At 40.4% G+C, this 13852-nt stretch overlaps 1 protein-coding gene across 5 annotated transcripts in view; it reads left to right on the forward strand.

Annotated features, from left to right (window-relative positions):
• Window positions 1-13852, forward strand: part of BMPR1B (bone morphogenetic protein receptor type 1B) — a 353771-nt gene that overhangs the window by 244893 nt on the left and 95026 nt on the right. For all 5 annotated transcript variants that reach the window (XM_048846945.2, XM_048846946.2, XM_075127534.1 and 2 more), the window contains one exon: window positions 9683-9873. In XM_048846945.2, the coding sequence (XP_048702902.1) occupies window positions 9801-9873 (73 nt within the window). In that variant the 5' untranslated portion in view covers window positions 9683-9800. The remainder of the gene's footprint in view (window positions 1-9682; window positions 9874-13852) is intronic.

The following is a 13852-nucleotide window of genomic DNA, read 5'->3' on the forward strand; positions in this document are numbered from 1 at the left end:
CCTGCTCCTGTCCAGTCAGATGGATGTTCTACACCTAACAATGCATGTGATTGGGGTGCAAACCTCAGCATTAATATATGCCAACCACATATACCTATATGCAGAAAACCATCCTGACCATGGCTAAACTATATATCTTACCAGGGCAGGGGGGTCCTCAAAAAAAGACTAAGTTCTGGTAGAGGTACTCCCTTCCTCTTTGGTATATTCAGGAGAGGGCATGCACGCCCTCACAATACTGCCCCTCACAAATTGTGGATATTTATTCAGGAAGGGGGTCATAAGGAACTGGTGGTATCTGATATGTTTATTAATGGTCTGAAAAATGGGATGAAAAGAGAGGTGGAAAAATCTGCAGATGACCAAAGTTATTAAAGTTAGTTTAGAACTGTAGATGCCGAACATCAGAGAGACTTAGCAAAGGTAAGTGAGTAGGCAAATGAAACTCTTCCTTGACAAATACCAGGTTGGAAGAATAATATTGAATACTCATGCACATTCCTGAGTTTTAAATTAAATGTAAACATATAAAGAAAATACTTTGGTGTCATTGTGGCAAGTTCTATGTGCAGCACAGTCAAAAGACAAACAAAATGTTAGTCTGTATAAACTATGAGATAGATATTGCAAATATCTAAATGCCACTGTATGTATCAATGGTCACCCTCTCTTGGAACACTGTGTTCATTTCTGATCACTCTGTTCCAAAAAAGATACATCAGAAATAGAAACAAATCAGAGATATGTGACTAAAATGAGATATAGAAAGATTTTCTGTTATGGAGGATTTAAAATCCTGCAACGGTTTAGAGAGGAAATGAATAAGAGGAGTCATGATAAGGTAAACATAAATGAACATAAACATAAAGAAAGAGAAAGTAAACTCGATTTGCCTGTTTAACATTTTATGTTATACAGGAACAAGAGACAGCAGACTGAAATGAAAAAGCGATTCCGTGGGTTTTCCGGGCTAGAGCACCCACAGGGAAAAATTGGTGGGTGCTCTGCTCCCACCAGCAGCTCCCTGACCCACCCCCTTGTCCCAGCTCACCTCTGCTCTGCCCCCTCCCCTGAACATGCTGCCGTGTCCTGCTTTCCCCCCCCCCTCTCCCAGTGCTTGCACTGTGAAACAGCTGTTTCGCACGGCAAGTGCTGGGAGGGAGGGAGGAGGAGGAGGGGGAATGCAGTGTGCTTGGGGGAGAGGTGGGGCTGGGGTGGGGATTCGGGGAGGGGTCAATAGGGGCAGGGAAGGGTGGAGTCAGGGCGGGGCTGGGGGGGTGCGAGCACCCACCGGCGCCAAGGAAATTTGGCGCTTGTGCTGATGACCATGTTGGCTATGCTCATCCAGTCAAGAAACAGGAACCAAATTGGCTACCAACCCGAGGTGGATTTGAACTGGTGACCAAATGAGGTTGGAAATCGTTGACATTTGGCTTTTCTTCATCTCAGCTCAGATTCCAGTGTACCTCATTGCAAAAATCACCACAACTTGTGCTCTTATGGGCAGTCTCAACAGCAGCAGTTAAACTACGTGGTAGGCGGGGGAGAACAACTAGTGCTGGATGTTCTCCTCCTCTCCTTGACTTGAGGAAGAAACACTCCTCAATAGCTCTTCCTCCTCCTTGGTTGGAGCATGAGAGTTACCTTTCCTGTTTTAATCTATTTCAACCACTCTCAGCCAAGAAGCTAATGGGGAAGGTGACTGAATTAGCCATTCACCCCTAGATAATGACTCCTTATGATGTGTGTGGAAGCACATTGGCATAGCTCAGTCAGTTCAGCAACTTCCATAAGTCAAAGTTCAAATGGAAATTTAATAACTTTTTTCTAAATTCTGGTCAGAATAATTACAAACATAGGTCCCAATCCCACCCTGAGCTCTGTGCAGGCAAATCCCATTGCAGGTTCCAGGCCTCAATGATTATACATGTGCTTGATGGTTTTGGGAACTAGTACAAAATGCTGTGAATAGACGTCTGAGCTCCTTCAGCTTTTCTTAACAGGCACTTTTTTATGATGTTGGTTTCTCATTGAAATACTGTGAGCCTAGTGAAGAGCTTTAGCTTTACAAAGTTGAAGATAAATTCTGCCCTTCCAAGTTTAGATTGTGGTTCAGCCTTGTCTAAAAATTTTGTTTTTATTCTATAAAACAGTCATGTCTTGGAAGCTGACAAATGAATTTGTAATGCTGGGTAGACGGGGGTGGTATTGTCGTTACAAATATAACAACTACAAACTGAAATTTCAAATTATCTTTGATATGTTAGTTCCACACCAGAGGGGGGAGAGAAACAGAAACCTTGGGCTTCAGGGCAATTAAACACCAGCGTATAGCCCAGGTCATAGATCATAGAGATCATAGAATCATAGGGTTGGAAGGGACCTCAGGAGGTCATCTAGTCCAACCCCCTGCTCAAAGCAGGACCAAACCCCAATTTTTGCCCCAGATCCCTAAATAGCCCCCTCAAGGATTGAACTCTCAACCCTGGGTTTAGTAGGCCAATGCTCAAACCACCAGCTGACTCAGGCTCATGGGGCTCAGACTGTGGGGTTTTAAAATTGCAGTGTAGACATTCAAGCTTGGGCTGGAGCCCGAGTTCTGGGACCCTCTGAAGGGGGAGGGTCCCTGAGCCCAAAAGTCTACACAGCAGTTTTTAGCCTTGCAGCCCAAGCCCCCCAAGCCCGAGTCAGTTGACCCAGGCCAGCTGCAGCCATGTCTCAGGTCCCTTGTAAACATACCCTTTCTAGACCTAACATTTCTTATATTCTCATGATCCAAATGTCATACAGCTAATGCTTTCAAAAGAGTACTTTAGTCAAGGCAGAACACTTGGACTGAATTCTTAATCTTTCATTAGCATGCTACCATACCATCTCCTGCTTTAAACCTGTATCTGTTGCTGACAGTAGGTGTTAGCAGTTGAATTAATGCTGAAAATGGTTTAACTGCAAGTTTACAGAGTACAGGACTATGTACGACTCCATTTCAGACCTATAATTGAACCTTGTTTTGTTTCATACCTTGCTACGATTGAGTAAATTATACCTGCTTACAAAATTGTTCTCATGCGTGTGATACGAAGTTCTCTGTATTGTTCATAAGTGAAGATTTCTGAACAAAAAGTGTCCCATTCTTACAAAACAGAGAGAGAGAGAGAGAGTGTAAAACTATGATGTTACCTTACTGTGAATGATTAGTTCTGGTAACTCAACTGTGTCATGCCATGTACAACACTAAAGCCCTTAGATGCTATAACATTTATATTTATGAATTTTATGATCATATATCTTATGTAAAATACATGTTTGCAGTGTCTTTTTCGCTGAGTTGGTCCCTTGAAGTAGTCTGGTGGAACTCTATCTTGATATCCATTTGCTTCTCTTTCACTTTCCTGCTCCTCCTCTTGTTGGAGGCTGTCCTCTTTTTTTCATTCCCTATCTTCTTTGGAGGCTACTGTATATCCTTGTACCTCATAGCTACTTCCCTCTGTGCACTTCTTGGGGTGCATACCATAGTGGTCTGTTGACTTCTCTCGGTTCCTTGCCGTCCCCTCTCTTCCCCCCACCATGGTCTCCACCTCATACCGTTTTTACCTTGTATAACTGGGAGATAATGGGATTTAATTAAGAGAAGTTCACCTAGAAAAAACAGAAAAATCACCTCATAATGAGATCTATCAGGCTGTGGATGAGTCTCCCAAAGGAAGTGGTGGAGGCTGCATAATGCAGGACATCTAAAATTAGACTGGAGAAAGCATGGGTAAATACACTGTATGGAACAATCCAGCAGTGACTCTAGGGGGATACGTTTTTTCATTTCTAATTTAAATTATTTCCAGCCTTGCCAGAAAAGCCCATTAGCTGTACCTTATTGTTAAAATTATTTGCAAACGAAGAGAAAACAGTATTGACCCGTTGTCATAATTAGACTCCAGAGTTAACAATATGTGATGGGCAGAGATATTTTCATCAAGCTATTATTTCAGGTTGCCTGCAGACTCTGGAAATGAACAGTGTATAGGGGCAAGAGGTTTGTTTTTTTTTAAGTGAAAGCTTAAATTCTGTAGAACTAAATGTGGCCATGATAGAAGTACTGGAATGACTTTCTGGCCTATTTAGACTCACTTTGAGTCCTGCTGATGTGTGCATTCTATAAATACGGACAATTTCCTTCTGCTGTGTGCACCCTATTGCCTACTGTTTGTGTATTGTTGGTTTTAAGTGGAATGTGAGTACTCAAAGTGAGGGCTGATAAAACATTTTTGTAGTCCTAGTGCAAACAGAAAATATGTTGTGTTAGGTATCAGTCTTCCTGCAATAAAAGGTTTTAGTGTTAAAATTGGTTATGATCATGGTACAGTCTTTCCCTGAAGCATGCACTGGTTTTCAGGAAAAGGTTACAAATATGGGATGAAAATCCTAGGTAATGAAAACTATATTCATATATTGAGGAATAATTCAGTTGTTTGTAAACAGCTGGAAATAAGAGGTTTTTGTTTTTTAAGAATCTGGCTCTGCCTTTGTTCCCTGTCTTCTCTCTCCCCTCCCTCCCTCCCTCCCTCCCCCAAATTGTTAAAGACAAGTTGTTGTCAGTGGTAACTGCTGAGAATTTGTCGAAAAGCTCACTTTTAGAAGACAATGGACCCCAAATATACTGTGGCACAGCTTTAAACTTTATTAAGTCTGTCTTGGACTAGCCTTTCCTCTCCTGAGTTAAATGGAAGAAAAGTTTGGCAGATTCCATGCTGTGAGCTTGATTGATGCCCAGAACATGTGAGGGACTTTTGTGTCCAGCTTGCTCTCCATGAGTGCATAATGTGTGAATACTCAAATAAGGTCAGCCCTTATCACATGTAATCTAGGCCTGAAAGCAGATCATCAGTGACAGTCATACTCTGTAAGTGAGAACACAAATCATCCTCTGCGTGCTTTGGACAAGTTCTGGGATTTTCTCCCTTCTCCCCTTTTACCTCTTTCTGTACTGCGGGCGGGGGTGGGGGTGAGAAGGGGGAACCTTGGCAGAGCTCTGAAAGCCAAAGGAATACGTGCTCAGAATACCATACCGCTCGTTCAAATAAGTGGGGGGATGGGGATTGTTTATTTGTAACAAAGTGATAGTCTTTTCACTGAGTGGCTGAAATGAGCTTCTCTTCTTTGAGTTGCTGATGTCTAATGATGTGGAATGCTGCAAGTTGGGAATGGAGTGGGAAGAAAAGAAATTGGGGGAAACATGTCAAACTCACTTCTATTGTGTTGTTTTTAAAACTCTCCAAATCCCTCCAGAAATTGTTGAACGCGTCACAACTTTTGTTGTTTGAATTTTAAAAAATAAAATAAAAATGTTAAGATTGCTCAGGAGTTAAACACAACATCTGGAAAAACAAATTCTGCTCTCCCCCCTCCCCCCCCAAATTATGAGGAAAATTCTGTCCACTGCTAACACCTATGTAGCTAGCAGGCTAGATACCTACATTGCGCCTATCACCAGGGCCTCTGAGCTCCACTGTTCACTGCTAATACACTGTAAATAATTAACATCTTTAAGTATATTTCAAGTCTGTTTACACTGTTCTGGTAGAACTTTAACATAGCATTTAGGGGGGCCCATTACTTAGATTGTAAGCTATTTTGGAGCTTGGACCTTCTTCTGTGTTTGGACTTAGCCTAGCACAATGGGATCCTGATCCATGACTGGAGTTTCTAGGGGTTACCTCAATATAAATAATGAAATAAAATTATTTTCAAAAATTCACTGCAAGTCTTTGTCTAAAAGAAACAAAACAACAAGAACCCAAGTTTAACGTAGGGAATGGCGTCTGCCTAGTTATGTGGATGTTGCTTGGTTACTCTCGTTTAGTTGCTTGGTTGTTTTCCTGTCTCTTTCAATGAAATGTTGCAACTGTGACACATTTGGTTGGTGCTTTCACTTAGAAAGGAATTTTACTTTATGGGTAGAGGGCTTTTTAAAAATAAGAAAATGTATAAATAATAGGATAATTGGCAGTAAAGAAATAAAATCTAGAGTTAGACCATTGATGACATTAACAACTATGGAAACAATGATGTCATTCTCCAAGCTGTGGAAATAATTGAGATTTTTTCCACATTTGTGATATCTTGAAAAGTTTTTTTTCCATTCTTGGATATATAATGACCCCAACCACACAGCAGTTTGCAGTGCTTTTGCTTGCTTGTATGTTGTACAATGGGTAAGTGTGTAATGCCAGTTAAATCTCTGGTACTGAATGGAAGATCCATAAACTCTAGAGTCTGTCAATAAATTCTGTAATTATTATAATTTATTACTGTATTCATTTTGATTTGCACTCTACTACCAAAAAGAGCATCCTTGACACTCATTAAAAAATATACAATTAAATAAACAGCTTCCTGAGCTACTGCTAATAGCCAATATTCTGAAAGAGCAAAAATTCAAAGAAAATTTGGGTCTCCAACAGAGACCTCCCCCCATCTCAACCATCATAACTTCCCTTTGTACTGTATGATGATATTCATATTTCACAGATTGGAGCCACTTACCTAGATCCTTATGGCCACAGGGTAAGTCGTAGCAGATTCTGGAATGTAACTCACATGATGGATATTCTAGCAGTACCTAATTTAGACAGAGAGATCTACTGGCTCCCCACCCTGTGTTTTAGTCACAAAAGGAATCCGTTTTTCCCTGATGATAAACTAACAACCTCCATGATTTTTAATTATACTGAAAGGGGATTTGCAAGAGTGGATTAGTGCTTAATGGTGCTTGGAGACACCAGAATTTTGGGGAGTCTTCTAGGAAGGCTTTTCATCCTAGCCCTCCACCTCTCTGAACATTTTATTTTCCTTATTTCTGCATCTTTGATCTTGTTGCTCAGTCAGACAGTCCAGCTACCTCGAGCCCATCCCAACAGGTTGCCGGTAGTGCTCAGCTGGCCACTGCAACTCCATCTGTGGCTCAGCCTGGCTGCATCATCTAAGATAGCTTCAACCTGAGTTTTGGAGTCCAAGAATCCTCTCCCAGTGCAGCCCTGGGAGTTGATATCTATACCTGGATGCCAACATGACTTAAACGTTGATCTTAGGGACACATGCTCCCTTTAGTCTGCATGTGGAACTCCTTTTGATGTGAGTGGGGTTGGGGGAAAAATGTGTCCCCCTTGGATTCTCAAGTATTCAAATTAGCTTCTTCCCGTTTGATAGCTGTCTTTCAAATTCACAGCTGTACTTCTAAGACTGACATGATTGCAACTGGAGCATTTATTGCTAATGACAGTATAGTACCGTAGCTCCCATCCTCCATTTCCCCGCTCCCCTCTTGACATCATCTTTGCTCACAAAAGCTTATTTCATGGTGACTGTGCTGTTGACCAACCTCCCCTCCCCCCGAAAATACCCTTGTCCAACACCCCTCTGCAGCTCATAACACTTCTAGCCCAAGAGGTTGATAAAGAACAGCTCAAGTCACTCCCTTTAGGGATAGTGTACCAATTGAAATCTTGAACTTGGATTTCTCCTTTCATCCGGGCACTCACTGTTTTGACTGGGCTGTTCTGTAGACTTTTGGTGAATTCATGGTATATTCATGAGTGAGTGAGTTTGTTTGTTTGTTGTAAAAGAAACAAGTTTAAAATGTCAGCAGTTGATGAACCATTAGTCCAAGCTTCACTTGTGCTTGAAATGTGAGCTCTGGAGAGAAACTTTAAAGATGCCTTTTGAAGTAAAACGCACATATTAAAAATAAATTAGGTAGGATCATGTTTTTCCCATGAAAAATGGTGTAAAATGTTCAGCGAATCTCAGAACAGACAGTGATGAGGCTGGAAACATACATGTTTCTTTATCTCTGTACTTTCCAATTCTATATGAAGGAAAATGATGGGGTTGGCTGGAATGTCCTGTTAGTGTATTTGGGATAATGTAGTTAGTCACTAAAAAAATAAAATAAAAAAAAATAGGAAAGGGAAAGTACATACAACGCAGTAGAATGTCACTAATTCATGCTGAAGTCTGGGAGGCAGACAATATTATAACTTGATTTTTTTAATTGGCCAGCAAGGGTCTTTTCTACCAGCAGTGGGCCAGATTAGTCTTACTCACACTGAGTAACATTTACTGCATTGTTTTTGTTGATTATTTATTTGTATAGTGGTAGTACCTAGGGGCCCCACTCATGGATCTAAGTTCTATTTTGCCAGGTGATGTACAAAGATATAACCAAAAGATCATCCCTTGCTTGAAGAGCTTCAGTGGGATGACTTGTGGAGTAAGGTACTATTCAAGTATGGGTGACAGGATCTAGCCCTTCGAGATCAATCAGAAAACTCCCATTGATTTCAAGTGGGGCAGTATCAGGTCTTAAGTGAACAAAGACTATAAAAAAGCAAGACTAATGCATCACAAAATGTACTTTGCTCATTTATTTAGACAATTATAATTTATTTTAATTATTAATGATAATACATTATTATATACTAGTAACTGTAAAATACTGTAGTATATGTGTAAATATATATGACCAATATGAGCCCACACTAGAGTGCTCGGCTATTAAATCTTAGCTCAGAGATGGTGAGAGACCATCAATTAATTTTGTTGTGTGTGGATTAGTGAGGTCCTGTTACATTCTCTTTTCAGTACTTAGTGTTTTTATTGAATTTTATTCAGAAGTGAAGATCGCAAACTTTTAATATTTGATACCGTCATATTGTATGTGCATCTGCTTCCTGTTTCCATTTACCAAAACCAGGCAGCGGATCATTAGCGGGTGTAATCTGTCTGTTGGAGCTATATCAATTTATATTAGTGAAGGATCTGTCCCCAGGACTTCAGTTGTGTATAAATAAAAAACAAACAAACTGAAATAAATATGTATCTGTATAAAAATGGAGAAAGCAGTAATTTAGAACTTTGACACATAGAGTAGCCTGTGTAGCTCTAGCAGAATACAAAAGTGTGCATTGCAATTGTGACCAAGGGAACACAGTTGAGAGATTTAATGAAATCTGTATGCATTTCTGATTCATTAATATGCTTACAGTAGTTTCATGTGATTTATATAAATTTAAAGGAGTCCAGTTACATGAGGAATCCACAGACCTTTAAAAAAATCTGTTTATTGCAATTTTCCGATAAATCACTGTTCATACGGGGTTGGGGGGGGGGAATAAAACTCATTTTGAATGACACAGTATGCTGACACAGACATTCTGTATCTTATATTTCTTATCTTTCTTAGCTGTCTTCTGTTATTGCCTCAGAGCAATCCTTATTTCTCTCTTAATATTGGAAGTGCACAGGAAAACGCTGGTGTGGCTTTAAAAACAAAAGCCAAAGGCAGTGCTGAGTTTATAAAACAAACAGTTTATAAGTAGCTGACAAGAGGGGTTTGCTTACATCTCATTGAAAAATGGAATACAAACTTCATATTAATTTTCAGGGCTTTGTTTTTTGTGTGTGTAAAGTGTGTAAAGTAGAGAGGGAGTTAAAGACTCGGGCTGTAGCTTCCAAGTTTACACAAATCCCTGTGTGGGCAGTCAATCCATGCTCCTGTCTCAGGAATCCACTCCAGCTTGGGATCCTTGCTGCCCTTTTGTTGTCCTCCCCACGAGGTGATCAATTGAGGTCTATGTGGTGACAGAACCAGTTTGTAACAGGCTTGTCTTTCACATTCTCCTCTCAGGCTTGCTGGCAGACTTGTCCGAGGATCTGACAAAGACGAAGCACTGGGACAGTGAAATAAGAAAAGAAAAAGAAACAGAAGAACACAGGCAAATCAGAATCACTACTCTCCTGCAGCAATGGGTTGGCTGGAAGAATCAAACTGGCAGCTTCACATTTCCTTGATCGTGCTACTCTCCATGCACACCGAGGGTAAGAAGAAAAGTGTTCTGCAATGTAATTATGTCTGGGTGGCGAGCTGAAAGATGACAGCTAACTCTTCCATTTTATTATGAAAGGAAAAGTTTAGCATGGAGAATCGCAGCTTAAGAATTTCCAAACCCCAGTGCAGTCTGTGAAAGTACAGTATTTTAACTGCCTGTATGGCATATGTAAGTAGTATGTCTGAATTGGAAACACAATTTCAAAGCGTAGTTACAGAGATACAGTAGTTACAGAGATGTACAATAGAAGTATTTTTTTTTGAGACTGCAATTGTCTGAATTACTTTCTAATCTGATTTAGACCTGAATATGCAATTGATGCTCTCGATAGACACAGTTTTTGTAGAATCAACCAGTATGTTTTAGGGATGCCGTACATATCAACTCCAAGTGATGTTTTCTATTAGAGTTTTGATGCAATATTTGAGAAATCTGTTGCTCAGGTAAAAACAAAGATTTTTTGTAACAAATGCATTAAATTAAAACAGGTAAAGATTACTAATTATAGAGTTATATAGTTTTATCTTTGAACATTTCATAATGTTAAGAGGCTGTTCCTTAACTTCACTCAATTTAAGGATTTATCAATAAACAAGGATTAGGAAACATATTTTGCTTGTTTAATTATATGACTGATAGATTTCATAGTTTACTTTTAAAAGGCAAAAATAAAGAATATGGCTAATTATAATAGTGCAGTATTTACCGGTCAGAAAGTGCAGTAAGTAGAGACTGTAATAAGGGAGAACTCTGAATGATTGACAGCAAAGACACAGTAGCGTTATACATTGTAGAGAGTATGATAAGGAAGCTACATGACTTTCACGGGTTTACAATACCACTGCATATGAAAGCAAGTGCAATAATTGAGAAAATGTTTTTTTAATAGCAGATAAATGTGCTTATGGTAATTTGCTTTATACACATACTGTCTTTCCTTATAAGTTTTATGCCATCTTTCAAGACACTTTTTTTGAAGTAGTATACTTTCAGAAAAGATGGCAAATAATTTTATGGATAGTCTTGGACCTTTTTCTTTGGCTGATTGTTTTCAGTATGCAGCAGTTAGCTAGCAAGCGGACTACCACATCTACAAAGAAAAATAAATATTCACAACAAGGAAGGTTTTTCTCTCTCCCCATATATTAGTCATTTCTGTTTATTAAACAGTTAGACTTTCTGTGACTCACCTACAATCCTTCAGTACTGGACATGTGGTTTGTTTTGAGGGATTTTTGTTTGTTTGGGGTTTTTTTGGTGCTTTAGGAAATCTTACTCTGGCTCCCTAATAAGACATGATACAGTTAAACCTAATGGCCAGAAGAAACAGCAGTAGTACCTTTGTGTAGTCGGTTTTCTCTCAGAGATGTGATGTGTGGTAAGAAGGTAGAAATTGGTAGGAGAAAATTAATTTAATGACTCTGCTCTGTGCACTGAGCCTAAATAAAACTTTGGTTCCCAACACCCTGAACTATGGTGAAGTTCAGCTCAAGGTCCCACCTTCCCTATTGACAACTATCTTGGAATATGGTTCTTAACTTAGTGATTTGGACCCTTCTCCAGTTTATATTGGGGAAGCTATTTATGGAGCATAGAAGCCATCTTACGTCTTAAAACTCTGTGTGGCAATTGAGTAAATCTTGCAAAGTTAGGGTGAAGCTTCAAAATGCAGTTATGTATCTTGGTTAAAAGCACTGTGTTAAAACTGTTCAGCCCAATATGGAACGTGAGTGAGCTTGTGTCTAACATTTTATTTTTCCTCAATTCTTTTTAAAGTTTGGGGATACAAATGCAAACTGTCCTTATTCTTTATCGCTGATGAACTCTTGGGGAAAGAAGGGGTTCTTGGGTTACACAAAAAGTATAGCAGTTTTGTCAAAAAAAAGCATTTACCTTTGCTGAAGCAACCTCTAATAGGTTTTGGATACATGGACCATATTTCAGGTCCAGATCCTTGGCATTTTTGTAAAAGACACCCAGAATCTTAATTGTTTGGCAGACCCTCAAGGAACACACACATTCTGAGATACAGGGGCATGTGGGGCATGGACAGATCAATAGAGGAAACTTGCAGTGGATTGGTGAAATATATACACACCATTTTCCAGCCATAAGAGTCCCAGTTTGCTTGTCTTATTAGGGCATTTCAAATGGATACAAATGAATCAAAAAGAAAATAAAAATCTGGAATTATTCATTGTATCAACAGCATAATTACAATGGACTTAAATTTCAGCAAGGGTGGTTTAGCTTGGACATTAGGAAAAGCTTTCAAACTGTCAGGGTGGTTAAGCACTGGAATAAATTGCCTACGGAGGTTGTGGAATCGCCATCATTGGAGATTTTTAAGGCAGATTACACGAACACCAGTCATGGGTGGTCTCGATCAGTGGTTCTCAAAGCCGGTCTGCTGCTTGTTCAGGGAAAGCCACTGTCGGGCCAGACCGGTTTGTTTACCTGCCGCGTCTGCAGGTTCAGCTGATCGTGGCTCCCACTGGCCACGGTTCGCCGCTCCAGGCCAATGGGGACTGTGGGAAGCGGCGCCGGCCAAGGGACATGCTGACCGTCTTCCCGCAGCCCCCATTGGCCTGGAGCGGCTAACCGCGGCCAGTGGGAGCCGCGATCGGCCGAACCTGCGGACGCGGCAGGTAAACAAACTGGTCTGGTCCACCAGGGGCTTTCCCTGAATAAGAGGCAGACCAGCTTTGAGAACCCAGGGTCTAGATAATATTTAATCCTGCCATGAGTGCAAGGGATTGGACTAGATGACCTCCCGAGGTTCCTTCCAGTTCTATGATTCTTTGTGTTGGCAGTAGACCACCTCATACCAGATCACAAGCACAACTATTTATGAATCCAAGTGTTACATTAGGAACGTGGTTGCCACATCTTGCCAGATGAGAGTCAAATCCTGTCTTGAGTGGTGATGCTTTCACAATGTTTGTAGTGACTAGTAACCAGCGGCATGCTTAGCTTGGGGCATCTTGCTATCTCAGGCCGGGTTGTTTTTTGGAGGACTGTTTGGCTGTTATCTTTCCTCTGAGCAAGAGCAGCATGCCCTCAAGTATCCTTGTCAGTCAGTGCTCATGCTCATTACAGCAAGTTCACTCACCTACTCAACTTCTAACCACAAACCTATTTAATGGTCCAAAAAGCCATGCCTCAGTTAGACCTTGGTCCATACTCCCCTTCATATAGCATAGGTGCTGGCACATTCTTGCAAACTGAGATGGCCTGGGGCGTGTTCTTCTTGTGTGTTGCAATGCCTGCCTCCTCTCTTTATTGCTTGTACACTTGTGCAACCAAGGTTTAGACTGTATTGTAGTGTCTTTTTATTTAAATATTGTACTGTCTCTGCCCAAAATATTCATACCTGGGTGCCTGTAAGTTAGGCTCCGTAATAGAAATGTAAATCACCTAGACAAGTAATCTTATTTTCAATTGTGCTGAGCACCCACAAATTCGACATAGTCAATGAGAGCTGTTTTTCCTCTTTGAAAATCAGGTGATTTCTATTTAGGTGTCTAAATATGGATTTAAGAGTTTAACTTCAGGCTCCCAGGCGTGAAAATTTGCCCTCTGTCTTTAAATATGGAAGCAGAGACAACTGCAGCAATGAAAAGGGTCTGTTCTGTGGGCTGGGATCTGTCCCCAGATCTTTAACAAATTGAAAAGATGACACGCTAGTTGACAACTGAAGTTGTGAAAAATACACCCTCAGGGTAGTTTATGGGGAAACATACTTTAAAGAAGTGTATAGAAGTAGGGCATGTACAATAAAGATTATACTTTTATTTTGTATTGCAGTAGCCCCGGTCTTGCATCAGGGACCCATTGTGCTAGGCACTGTACAACCACAAAACAAAAAAGAGTTTACAATGTAAAAGTAGCTCCACGTTTCAGTTGGAGGAGTGATTGCAGTTCGCATTGGCATCACTAGCTTTAATTTACCTGGTGGGGTAACAATA

Source organism: Caretta caretta, chromosome 4 (genome assembly GCF_965140235.1).
Source record: "Caretta caretta isolate rCarCar2 chromosome 4, rCarCar1.hap1, whole genome shotgun sequence".
Taxonomy (NCBI): domain Eukaryota; kingdom Metazoa; phylum Chordata; order Testudines; family Cheloniidae; genus Caretta; species Caretta caretta.